At 40.9% G+C, this 26736-nt stretch overlaps 2 protein-coding genes across 5 annotated transcripts; one reads left to right on the top strand and one right to left on the bottom strand.

Annotated features, from left to right (window-relative positions):
- ybx1 (Y box binding protein 1) lies at positions 1-4838 on the top strand. Of its 4 annotated transcripts, none has more exons than XM_023270841.3 (8): positions 1-269; positions 2016-2079; positions 2341-2374; positions 2454-2543; positions 2686-3036; positions 3333-3418; positions 3787-4073; positions 4495-4838. In XM_023270841.3, the coding sequence occupies exons 1-7, from the start codon at positions 161-163 to the stop codon at positions 4025-4027; spliced, it is 975 nt and encodes a 324-aa protein (XP_023126609.2). In that variant the 5' UTR covers positions 1-160; the 3' UTR covers positions 4028-4073; positions 4495-4838. The 4 variants fall into 4 exon arrangements, with proteins under 4 accessions (XP_023126609.2, XP_023126608.2, XP_023126611.2 ...); XM_023270840.3 differs by having other exon boundaries at positions 3333-3430; XM_023270843.3 differs by having other exon boundaries at positions 2-269; positions 2686-2973.
- Positions 4837-25793, bottom strand: arhgef16 (Rho guanine nucleotide exchange factor (GEF) 16). Its single transcript, XM_023270839.3, has 15 exons — positions 25505-25793; positions 22380-22981; positions 20779-20830; positions 19738-19901; positions 19107-19163; positions 17014-17174; positions 14403-14555; positions 14190-14319; positions 12505-12579; positions 12301-12393; positions 12032-12183; positions 8107-8292; positions 7170-7240; positions 6322-6423; positions 4837-5692 (listed from the first exon to the last, which is right to left on the bottom strand). The coding sequence occupies exons 2-15, from the start codon at positions 22932-22934 to the stop codon at positions 5553-5555; spliced, it is 2091 nt and encodes a 696-aa protein (XP_023126607.1). The 5' UTR covers positions 22935-22981; positions 25505-25793; the 3' UTR covers positions 4837-5552.
- Positions 25794-26736: the final 943 nt, after the last annotated feature.

Here is a 26736-nt window from a genome sequence, read left to right as displayed (position 1 = left end):
CACATTCTGCCCAGTTCGATCGGCAACGGGAGCGGAAAGAGGAAAGCAGAGAGCCCGAAGGCAGTAGCCCCCACCACCGCCGGCCCAGGTTACCATCTAGCACCGGGAAACACAGCAGAGAGCCGCCGCCGGCAGAAGCCATTACCAACCAGTAGTAACCATGAGCAGCGAGGCCGAGACACAACAACAACCGCCGCAGCCTGCTGCCGATGCGGAGAGCCCATCCAGCCCGGCAGCCGCAGCTTCCGCGGGGGATAAGAAGGTCATCGGTAAGGCTGCCTGCCGGAGCTAGTTAGGCTAACTAGTTAGCTAGCGTGGTGGTTTGTGGCAGCGGAGAGGCGATGCGCAAAAGTGGCGGTTGCTAACATTACGGAGCCGATTTACCGTTGAACAAAACCTTATTCCGACAGGGCTAATAACGAAACCCAACGGTAACATAGCAAATTAGACCTTACATTTCTGTCCATTTTGGATCGCTTGCGGGATGTCTGGGGTTTGACCTAAATGGGATACTTTAGTTTTCCGTTAAGCAAAGTAAAAAAATAATTTGCTTTTGCTGTCATTAGCGACACGTTAGTCGTAACGTTGATTTTAGCTAATTGAAAGTGTCCGTTGGAAGATCGAACAGTTTGATCGGTGCTTTACCGTTTTACTTGCGCGTCGTATCAGTTGATTAAATCCTAGATAATGTATTGATTGAAGAGAACATTAGAGCTGAGTAATCGTGTGATTTTTAGTCAGTTAATCACATCAGATTTCCTCCGCGGAGTACCGTGATACCGGCAGCCCGTCACATGGAGGATCGGTGAAGTTGTGTCTATCCGTTACCGGGACGTGTGCCTTATACGTCGACGCCAGTTTGCCGTTTAGACAGCACGGCGGAGCGGTTACCGTTGAGGCATCGTGAAACCAACGTCGGTTTTAATTTTCCCAACTGACATTTGAGCGTCACTGCGGAACATGAAGTTATTTTACACCGATAGCTGGTTGCGTCCAACGCAGGCTAACGTTAGCTGCCGTCCCTTTGTTCACGCCAAAGAGCCTGGTTCCCTGTCGGAATATTTATTTAATGTAAAACAGTCGAAGCATATAGAGACTCTTGTTTAATGCGGTTGGTTGGACTGTTATATTAAGGCTGTGTTTCAAATACACGAGAGCACAGTTGTCCGCGGTCGTGTAATTTCGGTCGAATTTCTGGGCCTAACAGTTAGGCTAACGGAGCTACATTAGCCTAGCGTGCTAACTTTAGCTATTTACATGGCTGAAGGGGCCACCCAAAATGTCCGCCGTGCGATTCCAACTGATTTCTCTTGCAATTTGGTGGCACGGTTCACTGAAAGGTATTACAAAAACCGCCTAGATTCTAAATTTGGCAAATCTTTGGCCACAATAGGTGCTATCTGTCGTGTTTAGTTAGATTTCGCTTCCTGGCTCTAATCCAACCACATGGTTCAGATCCACTTAGCCACATTGCTATGCTAAAGAGCCAGCTGGGCTCACCGCGGCTTGCTAACGTATCCGGGCGCGACTCTACCACGTGTGCCCGCTCATGTCCTGTGCAGCAGTGCGTCCTAAAATGGGGCAGTAGGTCTATAGTAGTTGAACTTTGATACGCTAGCTGCTACAGCCATTATGTTGTTATTGCATCCGAATTTGGCACGCCGCACCGTAACTACATATGTCAGAGGCACAGATAGTGAGGAAATGTTTGAGGAATAGTGCGGTCTGTCTGTGCCGGCGCGTAATGGATCACACCGAGTGCAGCTGACACAAGGCACTCCTAAGCATCAGGGTCTATAATAAGAGTGACAGTTGGTAGTTAAATATAACTCCCACATTATCTGTGGTTAGTTTTTCATCATCTGTTCTCATTTGATTCCTTCTCAGTTTGTCATCAGTTGATGTCTCATGAAGCACAGACGCATTTTTAAAGCTCAGAATCACTGTATGTGTTCTTAATCATGGCACAAGTTTAAACTCATTTAATGATTTCATTTCACTGAATCTCATTGCAGCAACAAAAGTCTTGGGTACAGTCAAATGGTTCAACGTCAGGAATGGATATGGTTTCATCAATAGGTGAGTGGGACCCCCAGCGCTGCTTCCTAAACACCCTGGTATCAGCTGTGTGTTAGAGAACATTCCCAATCCTATTATGGCTATGATATGCTTACAAAGCCGACCAGATGATTTATCTGCTGGTCTCCACACTGTTGTTATGTGCAATTCTTAATTAATCCGTACACTTACTGGCCCAGTTACAGTCTGTCTGCAGAGACGTTGCGTTTTGTGGCTCAGCAGAATACTGCTAACTGAGAGCTTTTTTCTTCCTTTGTTTAGGAATGATACAAAAGAGGACGTTTTTGTACACCAGGTAAGTTGCTGCTCATGGTACTTTTAGTTTAATGAATCTGGTAATAAAATTAATAAAACAGAACTATTTGCGATTTCAGACAGCCATCAAAAAGAACAACCCGAGGAAATACCTTCGCAGTGTTGGAGATGGAGAGACTGTGGAGTTTGATGTAGTTGAGGGGGAGAAGGTAAGTATTTCTTTGGTTTTTACGTCAGTTTTATGACAATCTCATTTCTGATTTAATTCTGCAGCTTCGACAGAAAACATCCCACCTTTCGATCTCGCGATCATTAATCTGGCCAAATATGTTTCTTTAAAATGTCCCACAGGGAGCAGAGGCAGCAAATGTCACCGGCCCAGGAGGTGTCGCAGTCCAAGGCAGTAAGTACGCCGCTGACAGGAACCGTTACAGGCGCTACCCACGAAGGAGGGGCCCTCCCCGTGGAGGAGACTATCCAGAGAACTACCAGAGTGACGGAGAGGGTGAGCCAAGCAGCGGAGGACGCGACAAAGGCAGCAGAGATGGGGGAGAGAGCGCCCCTGAAGGAGACTCCCAGCAGCAGCAGCAGCAGCGGAGACCCGCTTACCCTGGCAGACGGCGCTACCCGCCATACTTTGTACGTAGACGCTACGGCCGCCGGCCCCCGTACACCAACGCACCACGCGGAGAGATGACAGAGGTACGCTGTCACAGGGCTACTATCCTGAAACAGACACCGAGCTGTCCCCGACACGTTGCAGTCAACTCTCGACCCTCTCCTTTCCGACACTCACGTGGTTGTGATCAATAAATCTTGGTGTATCGGGGGTCTTGCCAGTATTTTGCAAATTGACCCAAATGGGCCCCTAAAATCAACTATGCAGAACTGCCTGATGGTGGGCTTTTGCTACCAGAACACGTGTACTAAGGAACAAATGATCTGAGTTTGGTCTAAAAAATTCTGTGTCAGTTGTTCTTTGATCTGTTTGCTTTCAGGGAGGTGAGGGTGACGAGAACCAGGGTGGTCCAGACCAGGGCAACAAACCAGTGAGGCAGAACTACTACAGAGGCTTCCGACAAAGGTTCAGACCAAGGTTTGCATGTTGGCTTCATTGATGCAGGGCTGCAATATTGGGAGAGTAAAGCTTTGTGCTGTCTGGATCCTAACTTTGCATCCACCAACTGAAAATTCACTCTTAAAATGAACCTTTTAATGATGATGAACGCCACACGTTTGGTCAGAGAAACTCCCCTTTTATTGCAGCCTAACCTCAAACTCCAGCTGTGCATCCAAATTTGGCTCATGTACATTTTATTTTGCATCAGTTATGTGACTTTATACCTGCATCTTGTCTCAGTGAATGATTTATTCTCAGCATGGTGTTTCTACTTCATAATTACAAGTACGGTTACTGTTTACAGCTTCTTCCTTTTCGCTTTTCGTCTTCAGGGGTCCACCCCGTCCCAGACCGGTGCGGGACGGCGAGGAGGACAAGGAGAATCAGGGCGGCGAAGGTGGACAAAATCAACAGCCCCGCCAGCGGCGCTACCGCCGTAACTTCAACTACCGTCGCAGACGCCAAACAACTGGTGGTAAGCCCGGCCAGGAAACCAAGGAGGCCAAGACAGGAGGTGACCCATCTGCAGAGAAAACGTCCGCTCCCGAGGCCCAGCAGGGTGGGGCTGAGTAGGAAACAACCTGCCCACCGGCACCTACCATCTTTTACCATCGTCCGGGTGAGTCTGGAGCCTCACTGACTCACCTGTCTGCACTTTGATCGTTTCTGTTTGCTTTAGTCAATATGTTGATTGAGATGTCTTGTTCAGATGCAACATTTGGGGCTGACAGTGCATGCTGGGAAACAGTAGATGTGAGTGGGGTTGCCTAGCCTTGTCATTTCCACTTCTTCAGCTCTGTAGATGATAATCCAAAGGATGAGATAATAGTGGATTAAATAAACTGCCTAGCAACATAGAGCCCTCTTCTATCGTCTGGCCTCCATATGAGCAACAGCTTTAGATCCTTTTTCTGCAATCTGCCGATGATTTTAAGGCGCCTGATCATGCAGGATACTAAATGACTACATGCAGAATGTTTAACAGAAATGCATGCCTGAGGCGAACAACAGACTAATCTGCTAATTTTCCTTTTTTCCAGTTTTTTTGTCAACAAGAAGAAACATCATACAAGATCTGAGCAATAAAGATTTGACTTGACGACGTCACAAGCTTGCACCATGCATTTGACCAGATTACCACCGATTGCCTGCAGAATCTATGCAGACCTGTTTTTTTTCCATTATTTTTATGTGACAGCTACAAAATGTTTTGGGGAAACAGCAAATGTTTTTCTAAATCTGTCCTAAGTTTTTACACCAAATGGTTTTTAAAGATTAAATGGAATTTGATATCTGGTCAGTTTGACATTTTTAAATAACTTTTTATGTATTCAAACATTTTAACAAAACGCAAGCTCAAATAAAAGTTCAGAAGCCAGGAAAACTTTGTCGTGGTGGCTTTATTTTTTTTTCAAGTATACAGGCTATGAACAACAAAAAACCACAGAACTCACTCAACAGACAGTTCAGCTGGAATGTTTTCATTCCATATATTTAGACCATTAACCAAATTCAACAATGCAACAGCGTATCATAAACTGCATTGAAGTTGGCAAATGTCACACCAGGATAATACAGAAACCCAACACAACAACTCTGACACAAACACAATATATTTTACAAAATAATGTAACCAGGATATAGATCAAGTTACTCATATTGACTTCTTATTGAGACAAAGTGCAGGCAAGAAATGTCTCATCCTAGAGTGTGTGCAAACAATTTACTGATTAATTTTCACTACAGCAAGTATATTAAAATGACATTATTCGTTTAATGAGATGGAGTGGTGAAGTGGTGTGGACAGCAATAGATAACACTGATGCTGACTAGAACCAGGAAGCTCACGATTACTCTGGATTCATGTTGGACCACTTTAAGATGATTTTTCTGCCTGCTAAACGTCTCCCAGTCTGTCCGTGATGTACACGTGGCTCACTGTTCCAGTAATTAGTTTCCTAGTGTTCGGCATGATTCACCATCAATGCAGTCTCAACAAAAGCTGAACATTGTGCATCACTAATGTTCCTGAAGGTGTTCCTATTATTTCGTCCACCCCCGTACATCCTGCTAGAACAGGATTCCCGCCCAGAGTCACTCAAACATTGGTCTCTTTGCGTAAGCGTTTCATTCGCTGTACATTGCTCTCCATGGCGGTGGGGTTGGTGATCTCTGTGGCACAGCTGGCAGGAAACCAGCCTCTCTCTCCGTCCCGCATCCTCTCCCCGTAGCACCATGCTGGGAAAGACACAGTTTACTGGAAGTTACAAATACTCTGTAGGAGATTTCCACTATGTGGTCTTCGCTGCATAAATAAAGACATTTCTTGCATAAATTGATCCAAAAAAATTCACCAGAATTAAGTGTTACATATCTACTATATCATACTCCATGTTGTCAGCATAAATCTTATTTTTCAATCAGCTGTTGCATAATATCCCTCAAAAGCCTGTCTTTTTATTACAAAAGCAACAAAAAGATTTTTTAAAAAAATGACACAAAAAAGCAACAAAAAGATCGAAAATGACAAAAAAGCAACAAAAGATAAAGAAATTAGACAAAAAAAGCAACAAAGATTGAAAATGACAATGAGACAAAAATGCAACAAAAAGATGAATTAGACAAAAAAGCAACAAAAAGAATGAAAATGATTTTAAAAAATTAGACAAAAATATCAAAAATGAAACAAAAAAGCAACAAAAAGATAGAAAATGAGACAAAAAAAAAGCAACAAAAAGATTGAAAATGAGAAAAAATGTAAAAAAAATGAAAGTGATGTGTGTTTAGTGAACAGTAGAAGACCAGATCCCGACTGAACAGATCTGAAGCTGTGTTCTAGATGGAGATGGAGCAGACCAGGCCTTTACCTTCCTCTTTCTGCAGGACGATGACGAGCTCGGCCTGTTGCAGACCCAGTTCGTCTGGATCCTTCGGCATGTAGGCTTTGGTGGCCTCGTACTGTGGCAGTCCTGGAACATGATGACATGTTGCAATGTGGTTCATAAAAGTAAAACTTGATGATGGTTAACAACACTAAATTCACATTTCATGACACGTTACACAACCAGTGATTAAAAAACCGATCAGAACACCATAAAACCAGTTGAGTTGAGTATTACATTGTGGAGCTGCAGAGAAACCAGAACTCTGCTGTTGAAGTGTCCAGTCAGGTTCACTGCTGTGATGTGGCATTTTCTCTGCAGAGACACACCTTTTAATAACATCAGCAGAGGAGTTCACTCTTCAACCTGCAGTGGAGAACGTTCCTCTCTCCCTTCTGGCTGTGCAAGTAATTACACCGTTGATGTAGGTATTTTTTCGGACTCTAATCTTTCCATTGAACGCTGAGTTTCCTTTTTAATCTCAGACACTTTCCTTGAACACTTCCTCTGCTTTTCCACCACTCTCCTTGCTGCTGTCGTCGACTCTCTCCATCACTACGGTTCTTCATCTTATCAGCTCGAGTAAATCAATAACTGCTGACCAGAATGTCGTCACAGAGAGCTTTCATCAGCATTGTGTCAACGTGTTTGATCCCAACACTCCAGCTTTAAAACCAGTCATAAACAGCCACAGGGAGCGCTGACTTCATGATGGTTTTGTTTTAAAGCCCCTAAATTAATGTTGCATGAATGAATGCACTGAAAATTCAGGTCAAACTATTTAAAAAAAAAAAAAAAAAAGCTTCCATTATAATAACGGCATGCACACTCACCTTCTGTGCAGGTGGGGATGCCTGCCTGCTTGTGTTCTGTAAGAGCGACTATCCAGCGAGCTCGGTCCACCCTGGTTAGTAGAGATTAAAAAATAAAAAGCACCATTAATCCTGTAAGACCCAAACATAGAAAAAACAAGAGCAACCACAAAAAATAAACAAAAAAACTTAAATCTAGAAATAAATATAGAAATATAGAAAAAATAGCTAAAACATTAAATATAACTAAAAAATATAAATAATAATATATAAAACCAAATATGTAAGAAAATAAGCATAAAATACATATAAAACAAATATAGAAAAAAATGCAAATATGAATGAAATAAACCAAAAAAAGACTCTCTCTCTCTCTCTGTTATATATATATATGTTATATATATATATATGTTTTATATGTTATATATATATATATATATATATATATATATATATATATATATATATATATATATATAAAACAAATATTAAAAAATGAGCAAAAATATAGATATAGATATAGATAGATAGATAGACTATAGATAGATAGATAGATAGATAGATAGATAGATAGATAGATAGATAGATAGATAGATAGATAGATAGATAGACTATAGATAGATAGATAGATAGATAGATAGATAGATAGATAGATAGATAGATAGATAGATAGATAGACTATAAATAGATAGATAGATAGACTATAGATAGAGAGATAGATAGATAGACTATAGATAGATAGATAAATAGATAGATAGATAGATAGATTTCTGCAACAGTGGGTTTTGGGGAGTTAAATGCTGCCATTCAGTTTTTCGTCAGTAGAGGGAGCCACACACAAACTTGTCTCCAGGACATGTAAGTGAATGTGACTGAATAAATCACAGAAAGAAGCAGGTTTAGGTCTGGGTGTTTTCCAGTGGAAACCAACTGAACATGTGACAGCAGCTGACAGTACCTGGACTCGGCCACCAGGGAGATCTGCTCTGGTCTCCCTTCACTGTTCTTGCTCATCACCAGTTTAAAGGACAGATAATTGGTGCTGTTCTTGGCCGGTGGAGACATCTTTCCTTCTGGAGTCTCCCCGACCTCCACCTTCACGTTCTCCACAGTGGCGTAGTCCAGCACCACGAAGCTCTCTTCACTGGACACACAAAGAGTCACTCATTCTGTCCACTGATGTAAGAACACTTCACAGGAACAAAGACTACTGCTGCACATTCAGATGCCAAGACACCAGCTGCATGTTTACTGTGTGTATGGACATGTGTACATGAAGCAGTCAAAGCACATTCCTCGTCTATCTGTCCCAGATAGGATCACCTCCTCACCGGGTCACAGTCTAAGCTTCATAACCATGAAAATGACACCGAGGATGCAGGCAGCTCCTTCCTCTGAGCTGACATGTTTGCTTTCTCCCTAACTCAGACCAGAAAGCTGCAGTCAGTCGAGCTGACACGCTGAAAGTAACACTGAAGAATCTCAGGAATGCAGGCACCATCTCCATACCACTCTCCTCCCTCTGTCCCCTTCCTCTGTTCTGCTTCTCCACTTCCAGCAGCTGGAAGTGTTTAGTGTCCTCAGAAGCCCCCAGGAAACAAACACCAAATGCATCATGAACTGCAGATGTCCAGCCAGGTTGTTCTTCACAAAAAAAAAGTGAATCATGCATTTTGAAATCTGCATCTGGAGCTTAAATGTGTGCTTCATATGTTTATAATGACAGATTACTCTTCATTTACAGACAGCTGAAAGCATCCTCAGTGATCCTATCAGCCTGAATGTCAATGTTGCTTTAGTTTTTGTAATATCTTTGCTTGTTTTTGTAGGTTTTTTTGTCTTTTTTTTTGTCTGACTTGCGTTTTTGTGCCTCGTTTTGGTAATGGGGGTGTTTTTGTTGTTTTGTGTCTTTTTTGTCACTGTAACTTTTTTGTCCAATTTATTGTCTCTTTTTTGTTTTGTTTCATGTCATTTGTCTCATTTTTTGTCATTTAGTTTCTTGCTTTTGTTTTTTTTTTGTCTCATTTGTGTCATTTGTCCATTTTTTGGTCGCTTTGTAACTTTTTTTGTCTAATTTTTTGTCTCTTTTTTGTTTTGTTTCGTGTCGTTTGCCTAATTTTTGGTCTTTTTTCTCACTTTTGTCATTTTGTGCACATAGATGAATTTAATCAGCACAATGACAAAAACCTTCAAATACATCTTCACACAACTTTAAAGCACGAGTATGAGGATCTATTTAGAGGGATCCATTAGCAGAACTGGAATATAATAATCATATTTATGTTTTCATTACTGTACAGTCCTGTGTTTTCATTGGCTTAGAACAGACCTGGGCATCGTACGGCCCGCGGGCCACATCCGGCCCGCCGGATGACCCTGACTGGCCCATATGAGGTCATTGGAAAATATTAAAAGTCAATGCAAATATATATCATCACAATGCATGCAAGCGATACGCCTGCACTGCTTTTACTTTGAAAGATCTCCTAAGGTACCGTTTTTTTCTTACAAACATTTGACTGATGCAGATCGGGAGGATATCTGAAAGTTTGCTGCTAAACTGCTAAAGCAGCAAGGAAAGCTCACACATAAAGGGATGTCAGTAAACCATTCTCTGACGGAGAGTTTATAAAAGAAAGTCTGGTGGACTCTGCAGCGTTTATATGCCCGGAGAAGAAAGGAGCGTTCGTTAATGTGGCCCTTTGGAGGCGAACCGTAACGAGGCGGGTGGAGAGCATCGCCGAAAATCTGGAGCTTCAGCTGCACAACAAAGTGGACAATTTTGACGTTTTCTCCCTGGTTCTGGATGAGAGCTGTGATGTCCGTGACACAGCCCAGTTACTCATCTTTGTACGTGGACTAACAAAAACCTTTGAGATGACGGAGGAGCTGGCAGCTGTGCAGCCAATGAAAGGAACCACGACGGTGAGTGATTTGTTCACTGAGGTAAATACATGCATGAACAAGCTGGGACTAAAATGGGAGAGTTTGGTTGGTGTTACAACTGATGGCTGTCCAAATTTGACAGGGAAAAATGTTGGACTTTTGAAACGGATGCAAGATAAAGTGACTGAAATAAACCCAGAACAGAAACTGATATTTTTTGCATTGTATTATACATCAGGAGGTGCTGTGTAAGTCAGTGCTAAAAATCAACCACGTGACTGATGTTGTAACTAAAGTAGTTAACTTCATCAGGGCAAGAGCATTGAATTACAGACAGTTTGTTGTCTTTGTGGAGGAGATGATAGTGAACATGGTGACCTTGGTTACCAGACAGCTGTCAGATGGATCAGCCTGGACAAGATGCTTAAACGAGTTTGGGATCTGAGAGCAAAGATTCAAGAGTTTTGTGAGAAGAAAGGCAGAGACATCACCAAGCTCTCAGATGCAGACTGTGGATGGCAGACCTTGCTTTTGCTGTTGATGTGACTGCACTAATGAATGAACTAAATACCAAGCTGCAAGGCAACGGCCTCTTTGCACATGAAATGTACAGCCTGGTGATCACTTTTATGAGAAAGCTGAAGTTTCTGTCAAGCCAGTTGGAGGGCAACATTCTCACCCACATGTCCACACTGAAGGAAGTCACACCATCAAAAATATCTACAACTCAATAGGCAGCAATCATAGTTTAAATGAAAAAACAAAGTCTTTCATTAAATAGTTGTGTTCTGTGTTCCACATTTTCATTGTACCATTGTAGTGTTTCATTTACTGTTTTTATTGAGATATATATTGAGCAGAGCTGTAAGTGTACTGGTCCGGCCCTTAACAACCGTCAAAGTTTCTCATGTGGCCCCATATGAAAATTAATTGCCCACCCCTGGCTTAGAATGAGGCCTTTGTATCTCCACTGGTCCTCTTCCACTGAGTCTGCCATGTTGCACCACCATGTTTCTGCAGTGGCCCAGAAAGGATAAACCAAATGTTGGCTCTAGAGAGGATCTTTTGTGTTTCTACATTGAAACAATAATCAACATAGCTTCTCCTACATCTCCTCATTTAGTCGGTTGCAATCTGCATCCCCACCACTAGATGCCACTAAATCATCTAACCTTTTCACCAGTAGGACAAACTTTCCCATTTGTTTGCATCTTACACTTTGCCACAGGCGAAACACATCACTAGCTGAACATTTTCTTATAGATGGACGCTACAATTCACCAATGTTCCCTAAACACTGCAGGCTGTGGTAGCTGCTGTTTGATGGCTGCGGTGCTCAGACAGGTGTGACCCTGAACAGAGTTAAACTAGAGCGGTCTAACTGCAGATTTGTCCAAGATATGACCGAGGGACTTTTTTTTTTCTGCATGTGCTGTTTTCTATGAGTGGAAAAACAGCGCATGTACACGACCGTTCAAAAGTTTGGAGTCACTTAGAAATGTCCTTATGTTTGAAAGAAATCTAGTGTAGACGTTGTTAATGTGGTAAATGACTATTCTAGCTGGAAACGGCTGATTTTTAATGGAATATCTCCATAGGGGTACAGAGGAACATTTCCAGCAACCATCACTCCTGTGTTCTAATGCTACATTGTGTTAGCTAATGGTGTTGAAAGGCTCATTGATGATTAGGAAACCCTTATGCAATTGAACAAATTGACCACATTTTTCAGTGTGAATACAGCAGTCTTACTGTCCACCACTGTGGTTAATATAGAAGCACCATATGCCAGTAAGAGCGAAACAAATACAGCTTAATGATCAATATGACCACTTGGATTTGTAACTCTCAAAACACTCTCAAAAAGAGGTCGCATGTCTGGAGCCCAGCACTAAATCCTGCACACCGGTCCTTTCCCACTTTACCCACTGAATATCATGTCACATTGTGGGTGCTCAGCGTTGTAAACAAACTCTATGTGCTCCATTCTCACTCACCTCTTCTTCCTGGTCACGATCAGCACATCATTGAAGAGATACAGGTAGTAGCTTCGGTTGGTGAAAGCCCTCCAGATGCTGAGCTCTTCAGCGGCGATAGCGAGCTCTCCATGCTTCTTCAGCCACCGTGAGGACGACACCAGCGGAAAAGGCTGTGAAGATTTATCAGCCCAGATTAGCAAACCGGAATAATGGGTTTTACTACATCTGCATTACGACTAAATTCTTTCTTGAATGCATCTGAGCAGAAACATGAGGTCAGCTCATACCTTGATTTTACCAAAATCCATTTGTTTCTGAATAGTGTACATCTGCTCTGTCCTCTCCATCCGCCTGGCTCCATCATTGCAGCTGGAGACTAACTGAGAATATAACCGTAACAATAATGATCATGGAAACCTTAAAGACACATGGTGCACATTCGAATGATGAATTTATTCTACATCCAGCTGGACTGTCCTCAGCATCTATACCTTGCTGATGGCTTGCAGTGCCCAAACTGCAGCGAAGTGCTCCGCCTTGTCCTGTGGAGTTTTCTGGCAGATTGTCTGAGGAGAAAACGGCCGTATGAAAATCTGCAAATCAACATTATTCACGACCTTAAATCACATTGATCTCAGTCTGGTGTTCCTGAATTAATAAGTTGGTGCATTTAGTCACAAATGCAGAGTTATAGTTGCACAGATTACCGCACATTTCTGATCCATTTTTAAAAAATCCTGTACGTCATATTCCTGTGTCAGGAATCGTCCTCAGACCTCCAGGGACCTTAAAAATGAGTGGACACTGTGGAGAAATGGGACTTGTTGGGCAAGGACAGTTGGAAAGCGACTTGTTGAAGCTGGTCTGAAGTCCCACAGGACAGGAAGAAGCTCTTCATCAAGGAAAGGCAGAGGAAAGCTGGTTACTCTTTGCAGGGATCACAAGGATTGGACTGTTGATGATTGGACTAAGGTTCTCTTCAGGGATGAATCCAGTTTTCAGTTGATGTCCATCCAGCCAACTTACTGGTTAGGAGGAAGCCTGGAGAAGCTACAAACCAGACTGTCTGCCCCTACAGTAAAACATGGGGGTGGATCAGGGACCATCTGGGGTAGTTTCAGTCTGGGTGGAACAGGGCAGATGAACCAGGTCATGTCTGGGGCTACTCTAGAAAACAGTCTTCTTCCATCAGGAATGCCATAGATACTGATGGAAGAACTAAAGGGATTTTGGTTATTATCAAGAAAATCATGGAAAATGTCAGATATCGGCTCTGAAACTAAACTCTAATGAGCTATTTTTGTTGTTCTCATTATATTTGTCCAAACAAATGTACCTTTAGTGGTACCAGGTATTAAAATGAACAAGAAATTGAAGAAAACAAGGGTGGTTTGATCATTTTTTCTATGATATGATGAGATATGATCAGAGAAGGTAACCCCCGGAACACCAAACCTACTGTTAAGCATGGTGGTGGCAGTATTATGCTCTGGGACTGTTTTTGCTGGAAGCAGAACTCGTCTTTTACATCAAGTAAACTGAATAATGAAGAAGGAAGATTACCTCCACATTATTCAGGAAAAATAAAATCTACAGCCAGAATGTTGGGTCTTGGATGCACTTTGGTGTTCCAATAAGATAATGACCCCAAACACACATCAAAAGTGCTAAAGGAATGGCTAAATCAGGCTACGATTAAGGTTTTAGACTGGTATCCCCAAATCCTGTTTCATACACTATAGAGAACCTGTGGATTGTGCTGAAAGCCAACAAATTTAGTTGAACTGCACCAACTCTGTCAAGAGGGCTGGCTTCTGGATGGCTAATAAAGGCACTTATTTAAGGTGAAAATGGCCAAGGGACATTTATGTATTTATGTATATTTTTGACCCAACAGGTTTTGTCATATTTCAAGAATACCTGAAATAAATTCATGAAAAAAACAAAATCAATAATTTTTTATGACGTGTTTCAATGATTTCATCAGGTAAATAATAACCTTTATAACTGTACAAACTACAGCACATGAGACCACAGTGGGATGATTTTAGGGTCTGCTTTGTGTGTTCAAAATAAATAAAACATACTCCCCCAGCTGTCGTGATTAGGCTTTATTTATTTTTTTGGAGGTTGAAGTCGAGAGCTGCTCATTTAGGAAGATAAAAGTGAAACTCACGTCCAGCAGAAGTGGTAGTCTGGTGACTCGCTGCATGGGAAGGATGAGGAAGGAGATCATGGGGAGACCTCCGCATTCACTGCTGCCTTCAATTTGCTTCAGGGCCTCTTTGAATGCCGTGTTACTGGTCCTGTTTGGACATAAACAGACAGAAGTTCAGCTCATCCTGTTGTGTTACTGGAGAACATCAACAGATCTGTTTCTGCTACTCACAGCAGCTTCTGCAGCGTCCTCTGCTGGAAGGTCTCGTTGGAGCAGTAGACGATGTAGGGCTCGAAGTGGCGGGCGGCGTGGATCTGGACGATGTCGCTGATGTCCCGGATCAGTGGGTTGTCAGAGTGACGCCGTTCAAGGTCCTCAAAAAATCTGGAAATGGATTGACAGGGGGAGGTTAGAAAAGACGTGAAAGGATTGTGTTCTCCTGTTTACATACAGTGAAGTGAGGACAAAGATTCTGATAACTTCTAGATTTTAATTTCAGTGTACTGGTGTGTGAACAGTAGATTTACGGCTTTTATTTTGACATTCTGAGAGAGATAAGACAATGGAAGAATAACTAGAAACTTGTCACCTTGGGGTTATATTAATCTGACTAATTTCTGATTAATCTATTTCAACACAACAGTGCTGAAACTTGTAATTTGTGTCAGTGAAAGAAAATATTTCCAAGTTTGTATATTTCCATGTACACAACCATTCAAAAGTTTGGGGTCACCCAGACAATTTCATGGTTTCCATGAAAACTCCCACTTTTCTCCATGTGCTAACATAACTGCACAAGGGTTTTCTAATCATCAATGAGCCTTTCAACACCATTAGCTAACACAATGTAGCATTAGAACACAGGAGTGATGGTTGCTGGAAATGTTCCTCTGTACCTCTATGGAGATATTCCATTAAAAATCAGCTGTTTCCAGCTACAATAGTCATTTACCACATTAACAATGTCTACACTGGATTTATCATTCATTTAATGTTATCTTCATTGGAAAAAACTGCTTTTCTTTTAGAAAAAACAAGGACATTTCTAAGTGACCCCAAAGTTTTGAATGGCAGTATATTGAAATGTTATAAACAAACCAACAAACAATCCTAAAAGCACACAAGCGGATCACGTCATGCTCTGATTACACTAAAATACCAAACATATGAACTGATTTATTTTTGCAGTTTAATCCATTTGATCCCTTCTGCTGCAGCTTTGTAAAATCCTTTCTCTTTCTTCCATCTTCAGCATGACGAATGACTTTCAACCTTGCCCCTTACAAAGCGCCTTTTAAACACAAAAAAGGAGTAAGATGACACCTAAAAACCAGCCCAACCCTGGAAACAACTGCAGGACCCAGATTCACACACAGATACTGCAGGTCAGACATGTCTTACAGCAGTTTCACACTCTGACCTGCAGCTTCATCGATCCTGTTTTACTTGGAAACAGAACAAGCAGATCTCTCGCTGCTAAAACTTGATCTATTTTCATTCACAATAAAGTAGTTTGGAATAAACAGGGAGCGCTTTCAAACATATTATCATCTTAAAAGGACCGGGAATACCACTGAGAGCAGCAGAACCAGTTTGGCAAGCGAGTCTTAACATGTTCATGGAGCCTACAGGATAGTAAAGACATGCTAAGGGCAAATACTCTCCCTGAAAGCTTCAATCAAACTGTTTCCCTTCTGAAGCCACATCTCAGTGGGGATTCACTGCAACTGCATGATGTAAAAACACAGAGTGCAGCTCTGTTTAAAATCTGCAAAGCACAGTAGACTCCATATGTCTACTGGATCAATATAGAATTGACCTTTTTCTAACATAGTTGACATTTTTGCTGTTTTCAGGCCTAAAATCAACATTAAGAGAGGTTAGAGGGGCGTTTTTGTAATGGGTAACTTGGTTGAAAGTGATTTCTCGGACAGAGATAGAATTTGTTATTTTGTGTCACAAAATAACACAAATGACCACAGAAACACACAAAATGTCTCAATGAGACACATAAGTAGCAAAAAAAGATACAAAATGACCACGAACAGACTGATAATGACCAAAAATGACCACAGGGAGACACAAAATGACCACAAAACACCTAAAATGACCACAAACAGATTGAAAACCACCACAAAGGGGCGCAAAATGACCACAAAAATACCTAAAATGCCCACAAAACTGACTGAAAAATGACCAAAAAAGAAACAAAATGAGCACAAAAACAGACAAAACAACCACAAAAAGACACAACATGACCACAGAAACGCACAAAATGACAAAAAATGACACAAAGTGACCACAGAAAAACACAATATGACTCAGTGAGACAGATAATTATCATATAAAGACACAAAATGATGAGAGACACACAAAATAACTACAAAAAAATGCAAAATGACCACAAAAACACCTAAAATTACCAGAAATAGACTGAAAATGGCCACAAAAGACACAAAATGACCACAAAATGGACTGAAAATGACCAAAATAGAAACAAAATGAGCAGGTCATGTGATCTGGAATGAACACACTTCCTTGTGAGGTGTTTTTGTAATGGGGAACTTAGCTGAAAATGATTTCTTGGACACAGATACAGTTTGTTAATTTCCATATAAAATTTGATATATTGCCAAAAAAGAAATATCTGTCATGATTATCTCAACTTAATAAAAAGAACACAATCAACACAATTCTAATTAAATAATGTAGCTATAATAAGAATGTATGCTAGATATATCCCATGGACTTCAAAGGTCCCCAGTTATAGACTGATCCTACTGCTGTGCTTCACACACTGATGAGATGTTTTCATCTCCGAGGCAGGGAGTGTTGCTCTGACCGTTTGCTGACGTCGTGGATGACGGAGATGTTGGAGAAGAGGTGATGGTGCTCTGTGGTCGTCATGGTTTTCCTCAACACGTCGCTCTTCTCGAAGTGACGCACCAGGATGCCCAGGCTGTGAAGGTACGAATGCTCCGAGGTGATGATCTCAAAAATGGCCTGCGGAAGGATCGCAAACACAAGGAGACATTTCAACACTAGGTGCTACTGAGTTATCCTGTGATGACACCTTAAATGGACTTTTTTTCACTTTGATTCTCCTTTTCTCTTTTCCTCTGTGTGATGCAGGGATGTCCTACATTTCCCAGAATTCCTTTTGTGGGTTTTATGCAGGTCAGCACAGAACAGTGTGCAACAGCACCCAGGTTGGCTGAGATTAGCTCAAAATGTAGTCAGCTGTATATGAATTTTTGTTACTAGTTTTGTAATCTACAATTTTAAAATGTAATCAGATGTGTAACTCTTCGATTATTCAAAATGAAACACTGAAACTACAGCATCTTGTACTAAAAGATGTATGCAGTCATGCTATTTAAAGTCTAGTCCTGGTAAAGCTCTTGTATGTGGGGCAACTTTAATTACTGCTCAAATCTAGAGGAATAAAGCATTTTAGCTCATCTCAGCTGTCTCAAAACTTCAGGGAAATGCTTTCGTTTTCCTTAGAAAAGTCACCGTACACAGCTGTAGCATTGAGACTAACTCCACGTGATGATTGAAGGTACAAAAGAGCAACACAAGCAGCTGCTCAGGAGTGTGCTGGAGTGTGATTACTCTGGCAGGGTGCGGCTTTGTTCAGGGTGGACCTTTGGTGTTGACACAGCATCTCAGACTGTTAGCGAGGAAACAAGACAAAAGGGGAAATCCACCCTCAGACGGACTTACACTGAACAGACAGTATCAGTCTGCGATGCTTATTTGCTCTTTCTAATCAAATAAACCGCCTCTGTTGTTGTGCTGATATTAATGGAAGCCGTTTGATCTGCTTCTGAGAAAACATTTGAGAATTCATTTGAGTTTCTTGCCAGATGTGCTGGCAACTGGAAGATCACAAAATCATAAACCTTGTTCAACATGCAGGGTTGGAATTATGGGAAATGTAGTATCGTGTTTTTCCAGTTCCTAATGCTAATAGCCTCTCACATTAATTCTGACCATCCTTTTTAAAAACACTGTTATGTAAGGCTCCTGACCTGACGTAAGTGCAGCACTAGATCCACCGGTGCACAATAAAAAAACTATTAATGATTCCTGCTATGAGCTTTTATCACCACTTTTATTGTATCCACATGCTAATGCTGGGTTTTTTTCTCTCCAGCTGAGTGCCAGAACCAAAGAAAGATGATATAACCAGAAACCAAACAGCACCAATGAGCTCAGTTCCACCGATTCTTAAGCAGATAGAAACTTTTTGTTTTGAAAGTGGCTCAGTTTCAGTCCAATACAGTTGTTTTTGTCAAATTCAGAGAATCTCTCCACACCGTTTGCTCTGTGTTCTGATGTTCACCCACCGTCCAAGTCTACAAGCACCTTAAAAACTGTGATGGACAGAACACACTCTTACACTAATGACACTGTGCTGCTTTTTTAATCTATAGTTCTTATAGTTTTGACTTTCCCCGTACCGGGACTTACAACAGCATTTCGTTTCTATGTATGCAAGGACACAATTAATGCCAATAAACACATCTTTAATCTTCTTCCTTGAGCACATTCAGTGCAGTGGAAAATGCAGTAAAGGAGGATTCAGTAGGAGGGAGAGTTAGCAGAGTAATTCTGGCACCTCCTAACTGTCTTTTCTGCAGAATCAAACGCTGCACCTTTCAGAGCCAATTTCTGGTTTAAAAAATCAAAAACCTGTCAATGCACTTATCTTTTTTTCTTTCTCAGGGCTCATTACAGTGCATGTGTTGCACGATGATGCAAACAGTGAGAGCAGAAAGAAGTCTTTGTGTGTTCATTATTTATCACTGAGAAATGTTAAGCCTCTGAGCTGATTCCTGTAAGGCGTTAAAGCGAGTGGCATTAGCTTGCAGGACATTTCTGTGTGCATATTTGGATGCATGTCATGCAGAAGTGCACAAACATACGTACCTCTTGTCTCTTCCTCTCCTGAGGTGTGATCATTGTCAGAATCCCCGTGTCCTTCACCTTTGGGAGAGATGAAAACAACGATGAAGTCCTTCTACATCTGAAATAAAGACTGCCTTTGTAGATGTTCTGACATTAAGAGAAACTTTTATTATTCATCGTTTTAACCAAAATGAGAGTTAAAGGTCAAGAAGGGACAATATTTGATCAGAACAGTATTCTACATTAAAGGAAAAGATGACAGACAGATTCCTACACATGTACTCTAGTTTAATTATAGACTAAATGAAGAATATGTCTTTACAAGACTCTCTGTCTGCACATGATTTATTCCTCTCCTTGCACTTGGAGTAGTTTTATGTTTACTTTAGTTTAATGCTGACCTTTGCTTTATGTCTACCTTAGTTATATTTCCTTTATCCAAGTTCTATCTATCTGTCTGTCTGTCTGTCTGTCTGTCTGTCTGTCTGTCTGTCTGTCTGTCTGTCTGTCTGTCTGTCTGTCTGTCTGTCTGTCTATCTATCTATCTATCTATCTATCTATCTATCTATCTATCTATCTATCTATCTATCTATCTATCTATCTATCTATCTATCTATCTATCTATCTAGTCTACCTAGTCTACCTAGTCTACCTGTGGCAGCTGGCTCCAGGTGAGCTGTGCTGGCCGGTAGCTCTTCACCACGATGCCCTGGTCCTCCACGGGGGGCTCCACCACCACGAAGTCATCCAGCAGCTCGTCCTGGTTGGTGGACTGCAGCCCTCGTTCACGGACGTCCTGGTAGAGGCGTGGCGTGGCTGAGGACCAGCAGACATCATTTCAGTTTCATCCCTCAGCATGTAAAAGTTAAACATTTCTCTCAGATCGAGCCCATATATATGCAGGATTCTTCTGTTATTTGCTCATTAATCTGCACTAAAAAGAAGTAAGTACAGACATTCAAAATGCTGAAACTCACACTTGGGATTTGTCAACATGATACGAGGGAACATTTGAGAACTATGGTGTGGGAGGTGAGAACGCATCTGTTTGGTACAAAGCTGAAGAGTGAGTTAAGTCAATGTGGCTTTGTTCCTGGACTGTTTATTTCCTGGAAAGCACCAAATTATGAAAGGCAACAGTTTTGATTGACAGCATATTAATCTGATTGTGATTCTCCCACAACTTGAATGTCACATTTTTTGAGAAATGATCAAAATATTTCCTTCCAGGACCAAACAGATGCATAAATGTGTTAATTTCATTCTCCATAATTCATCCTAACATCATCAGCAGCTGCTGCCTCAGTTAGATATCAGCTCTAGAAAACAGACACTTCTTGATTAATTAAAACTGGAAAATTACAAGCTTTTACCACACTTTTCAAAAAGGAGAAGTGGCACAAGTATTCATCTTCAGCTGATATTTAACATGCTGAGTGCATACAGCGGGAAGGATTTCCTGTTTCTTCTTCTCCTGCTGCCTCCAGCTATCCTTTCTATGGCGTGACGCTGAAATCACAGCATCCACACATCAAATCCAGCTTTCTGTGAACGTTTCATTCCACTACTCAGGTTTTCTACAAGAAGCAACTCCTTTGCAATGTAATAAGGAAAGATATTGTCGTTGTTGCTTCCCAGCTATTTGTAGTACAGATTTAGAGAAGGAGACGGAGTGACACATCAGTGAACATACCATCTTTGAACGATCCACGTTGGTTTTGGTTCCTCTTTCTGCCCAAGGTTCTCTAGAAAGGAGACAGCAGTGAGATTATTACTGCAGGAATCAACTGGAACTTCATTTTTCTCATTCTGTCTTCAGCTCTGCCACTTTTTTTTCAATCCTTAAACGTGTAATTTTTAACTCTAGTGTGGTAAAAACCCTACAGAGACTTCCTCAATGCTCGTCTGGAGGGCAGCTGAGGAAATATGCCATCATCTATGACTAAAGGAGGATTTGACAAAGGTCATAGCCAACGCTGATGGCTGTGACTTATGAAACGGACATCAGGGCTGAATCTAACTTTAGCTTTTTTCAGCCACTTTAGCAGCAGCATCAGACTGAAACACCTCAACAGAGAGTCAAGGTTCTGGTGCATGAAAGTTTGAAGAAATGTCAAGCTCCTGGATCAGGAGTGTCAAACTTATCTTAGTCCAGGTTCCACATTCAGCCCAGTCTGATCTCCAGTGGACCAGACCAGTAAAATCACAGCATAATAACCGATAAATAACCACGACTCCTAATTTTTCCTCTGTTTTAGTGCAAAAATGTTCACATTTAAGGAATTATCTTTTTACAAAACATCATGAACAACCTGAAATTTCTCAAGAAAAATAAGTTCAATTTCAACAACATTCAGCCTCAGTTTATCATTTCCACATTACAACTTCCAGATCACAGAGTGTCGACAAAGGAACACAACATTTAGTCATCTGGAACTGAACCATAGAGGATTTTACGTGATGATCAAAACAACAAAAGTCAGACAAAAAAAGAGAAAAAACAACAAGTTTGCAAATATTGCAAAAATGAGGCACAAAACTACAAAAACAAGAAACAAAATGACAAAAAATGAGACAAATGACATGAAACCAAACAAAAAATGAGACAAAAAAGTTAGAAATTGACAAAAAAAATTGACAAATGACAAAAATGAGATAAAAAAGACAAAAGCGTGAAACAAAATGACAAAAACGCTACACAAAACACGAATAAAGCAAAACACAAAATGACAAAATTAGACAAAAGACACAATGGAGACAAAAAGGAAACACAAAACAAAAAAAACGTGAAACAAAACGACAAAAACCAGACAAGAAAAGACAAAAAAAACAACAAAAGACAGAATTTCCACAAACGAGACACAAAATGACAAAAGCAAGAAACAAAATGACACGAAACAAGACAAACGACAAGTCAGACAAACAAAAGACAAAAAAACAAGGCAAAATATTACAAAAACGAGACACAAGACGACAAAAGAACAATGAGCAATGTAGTATTTTACTTTCTGATCCAAACAACTTGTCATGGTCTAGAAATTATTTTAAATTTATAGTTTTACTAATTTACAATCTGCAGTTAATGTCTTCTCTGGAATTTTTACACTTTGAAGGCCGGATTGGACCCTCTGGAGGACCGCTTTTGGCCCACGGGCCGCATGTTGGACACTCCTGTCCTAGATCTCAAAAGAAATGATTTTAATGCAGGACTATTTCAGATAGAGCTGTGTTATCTTTGCATTCTTACATCTGAATGACTTTGATTTTCTAATAACTGGAAGAGTCCATCAGTACCTTGCGTCCTGGGCTGCGAGCTGGACCAGGACTGGGAGCTCTGTCCTCTCTGACAGGTTTCAGAGTGGATTTGGGTCCCGGTCCTTCGGTCATGGCTTCGATATCCAGGCTGGTCACCGCGGCTCTGTACGACTTGTTCCTGCGGTTCCTCCTCAAAGCGAAGCCGTCTCCGTCGCTGTCGTAGTCCTCCCAGGACAGATCCGGGCCCTGCGTGGAGTGCCGGGTCCGGCCTCGGCTCCCGCTGCTGGAGTGCTCCAGCCCCAGCGGGAACGTCACCACCGTGGTGTGGTGTCGGTTCTTGGGCCGGCTGGACGCTGCTAAGTTCTTGGGGATGAGCTGGTGAGAGCCGAGCTTCATGGCCGCTGGACTCTGGGTGCTCAGAACCACCTGCTGGGGCACCACCATGCTGTCCACTGCATCCTCCAGTGGTGGAGATGTGTCAAGCTGGGGTGTGGGTGGGCTCTGGGGTTGGTAGTCTTCATCCCCCGGCTCAGATATGTGGAGTTCTGTGGAGAAGTGACTCTCCAGGATTAGATTGGCTCGGCCGGCCGACATGGTGTCCTCCTGTGGGGGTCTCCTCAGCACCTACAGCATCGAAGGAACTGGAGACGAGAGAAAAAACATCATCAAGGACAGTTCAAAACAGAGGTGTCAAACATGTGGCCCACGGGCCAAAAGTGACCCTCCAGAGGGTCCAATCCGGCCCTCAAAGTGTAAAAATTCCGGAGAAGACATTAACTGCAGATTGTAAATTAGTAAAACTATAAATTTAAAATCATTTCTAGACCATGACAAGTTGTTTGGATCAGACAGTAAAATACTAGATTGTTCATTGTTCTTTTGTCATTTTGTGTCTCATTTTTGTAATATTTTGTCTTGTTTTTGTTATGTCTTTCTGTTTGTCTGACTTTAGTCGTTTGTCCCATGTTTTTGTCTTTTTGTTTCTGTTTTTTTTCCCCTTTTTGTTTCGCTTGTTTCATTTTTGTCATTTTGCATTTTGCTTTATTTGTTGTTTTGTGTAGCATTTTTGGCACTGTGTTCCATGCTTTTAACATTTTTTGTCTCGTTTTTGTCGTTTATCCATTTTTTTGTTGCTTTCTAATTTGTCCGCTATTAACACAAAAGTACATAAATTTGACCGGTAACAAACGATTTTTATGCATGTTACTTATTAGAAATATTACAGCATGTTTCCTTTACCAGTGCAACAATATGTACATTTAATTGGGAAAAACTGGATTTTTTTCGAGAATTAAATGCAAGAATTACAGCATTGTTCTACATATTACGGCATTTTTCCATTAAAAACTGAGCAGGAGTTGAGAAATTTATTTTTTCAAGAGAAAAACCCTAAAAAACACATTTTTCTCCTGATCAACCTGTTTAGGATGAGTCAGTGTTAAATAAACTTCATCAACCTGTTTTAGAGTTTGCAGATTTTTACCATCATAGCTTGACAGTTTTTCACTGTAAAACGTACAAACAGTTTTTACAGTGTCTGGTAGGTGCTACAGGGGCATCAAATCTAGAACCAGATGACTCAAGAACAGTCAGAACCATCCTGAACTCTCACATGCATTGAAATCTAAATCCAACACTCTGCAGTGCAATTTACTGGTGCAATATTGAATGGATGTGGGCTGTTTATCGTGCAGTATTTATGTGTTTGCAGCTCTTTGTGTCGTTACAGTAAAGGCATTCCATTCTTTTCTATTCTGTTCTAAAAGTTCAGCTTAGCAGGGAGAAATGAGTTCTATCTAGAGGCAGGAAACTTATGTGATGAAAGTCTGGCGCTCGGCGACCCACAGTGGAGCTCAGACCTGGGATCCCACTCGCTCGTGTCTTTAAACTCACAACGAGGGATTCGACCCGTGACTCACCGCTCACTCCTACACCACACTTGCCCACACAAAAATCACAGCAACAGACCTGTAAATCTGTGCTGCCCGGAAAACTACACAAAATCCCAGTCAAGAGTGGACCAACACACGACCAGAATCAGAATCAGAATCAGAATGCCTTCTATTGCCACTGTATTTAAATAAAAATGAAACTGGAGCACTGTTATTATAAATGTATAATATAGTCATGTTTCATTTAACACATTCAATAGAATCACAATAAAGACACACAATCAGTCACACATACTACTACTACTACTACTACTACTACTACTACTACTACTACTAATGATAATAATAATAATAATAATAATAATAATAATAATAATAATAATAATAATAATAATAACAAAGCACTGTGTATTCATACTACATCCTACAAAAAACAAAACAAAACAATGAATAATCGAGTATTTTATTTTATGACCCAAACAACTTGTCATGGTCCAGAAATTATTTTAAATTTATAGTTTTACTAATTTACAATCTGCAGTTAATGTCTTGTCTGGAATTTTTCCACATTGAGGGCCGGATTGGACCCTCTGGAAGACCGCTTTTGGCCCACGGGCCGCATGTTGGACGCCCCTGATTTAAACCATTTAATACTGAGTTTGCTTTGGGATAAAATCTGTTCCTGAATCTGGTAGTTTTCAAACACTTATAGCGCTTCCACCACGTTATTACTCTTATTACTATCATACTAAACATGTTACTATGCATATATTAAACTTGTATAAACTTGCTGTTATTTCCTTGCAAGAAAAAGTTCCTCCTCCATTCATATTTGTAAGAAAAATCTCATGTTTTCATTGGCTTCCAGTAGTTCTTAATGGCCCTATTTCTCAGTATTTTTTTTAAAAATCGAGGATAGCTTCCTATCCTGTTTTCCTTGTTCTATTTTTTCATACAAATTTATTCTCCTACTTATGTTGCTGGCTGACATGTGCACAACGGCTTGTTTTTAAACGTGCCACTTCAATAAACTCGCTTTGATTCACAACAGAGAATAAGAAATATAGAAATAACTTGTAAACGCAGCTGTAACTTTCACAATAAAATCAATTATTTGACTTTCTGTCCTGGAGTTTCAGTCCCAGGCTGGATTTCCAATAACTTCTCCGCCTGGGAGACGGATTAGGGTGGGAGAAAAACATGTCCGCCTCGCATTCCCACGGATCACAAGAGCGAGGTGACACGCAGTTCACGGAACACGGCAGCTCTTACCTGTCCAGGTGAGTCTCCAGCAGCAGCAGGTTGGGGCTCTCTCTGGTACCGGGGCTCGGTTCTGCTGGTTCTGCTGGTTCTGCTGGTTCTGTAGAGAGCAGCAGCTGTAGTCCTCCGCTGCTCCTGTCACATATTTCTCCTTCACTCGCCCACTTCCTCCTCAGCACCCATTAAAACCGAGCTGCCTACGTCACTACAGGTGATCGAGCGTCAGTCAGTCATCGATAAGTGATCGTTTAACCTGACAGTTAAAGAAGCAGCTTCTCGTAGGGAGGTGGTGTCACGTTTAGGAGTTCACATTCAACAGCTGAGATGAAGTCCAGGCTTCATATAATCCCCGGAAAGTTTTCAAAATAAAACCCCAGGTAGAGTTTTAACTCACTGATAATCATTCTGGAGAAGCAGATGTGCTGCTCTCATTTACTCCATCTTCTGTAGATGCACTTTTTTTGGCTGTTTTTGTTGTTGTTGTTGACGTTTTATCCTGACAGGTAACAAATAACTCTTTGTCGCCCTCTCGTGACCAATAGGAGAAATTGTAGCCATCTAAGAATTATGCTATGGAGCCACAAGTGACCATTTGAAATATTTGTATTTGGAAAAGGGGGAAACTATCTAGTGAAAAAAATAAAACACAGACACGAAAAATTAATCTGTTTTGTTTGGACATTTTTTTGTTTTAATGTGCTTTTCAGTGACGGCCTTTGACTGATATCAAGACAAACAGGCAAAAAAAAAAAAAAAAGTTCCAAATAATTTCTTCATTTCATCCAATATAGTAAACTTGCTCGAAAAAACTAAAAAATATGCAGAAATTATTTGAGTCTGACATCGTGTACTGGGAAAGAAGAGCAACAGCAGAAAAGCCTCTGTAGAAAAGTCAGTTTTGATGATATTTTTCATAAATTTTCACTTCCATATTGACTGAAATGTACTGAACTATTAGATCTGCTGGTCACATCATTGTAGGGCTGCAGTTAGTGCTTATTTTTCTTTTTCAATTCATATGTCAGTTATTTTCTCAATTAATCCATTTGCATATAGAATGTCAAAGAAGTGAAAAATGCTAAAATGCATTAAAACTGCTTGTTTTAGTCGCAGAACAGTCCAAAGATATTCAGTTTAGAATCATTTCTTTTGAGGAAAAGCAGATATTTGAGAAGATGCAACCAGATAATTTCGGATATTTTTGCTTGAAGTGATGATTTGATTATCAGAATATCTTGTGTTAC

The sequence above is a fragment of the Amphiprion ocellaris genome, chromosome 8 (assembly GCF_022539595.1).
Source record: "Amphiprion ocellaris isolate individual 3 ecotype Okinawa chromosome 8, ASM2253959v1, whole genome shotgun sequence".
Lineage (NCBI taxonomy): Eukaryota > Metazoa > Chordata > Actinopteri > Pomacentridae > Amphiprion > Amphiprion ocellaris.
This window is presented reverse-complemented; position numbering and strand designations above follow the sequence as displayed.

Coding starts and splice junctions, on each gene's coding strand:
- ybx1 (XM_023270840.3), top strand. CDS start 161: ATGAGCAGCGAGGCCGAGACACAACAACAACCGCCGCAGCCTGCTGCC. Junction 3,037..3,332: donor CACGCGGAGAGATGACAGAG/GTACGCTGTCAC, acceptor GTTTGCTTTCAG/GGAGGTGAGGGTGACGAGAA. Junction 3,431..3,786: donor CGACAAAGGTTCAGACCAAG/GTTTGCATGTTG, acceptor TTTCGTCTTCAG/GGGTCCACCCCGTCCCAGAC.
- arhgef16 (XM_023270839.3), bottom strand. CDS start 22,934: ATGTCGGCCGGCCGAGCCAATCTAATCCTGGAGAGTCACTTCTCCACA. Junction 19,164..19,737: donor CCTGGAGCCAGCTGCCACAG/GTAGACTAGGTA, acceptor TCTCTCCCAAAG/GTGAAGGACACGGGGATTCT. Junction 8,293..12,031: donor ATCGTGACCAGGAAGAAGAG/GTGAGTGAGAAT, acceptor TTGTGTGTCCAG/TGAAGAGAGCTTCGTGGTGC.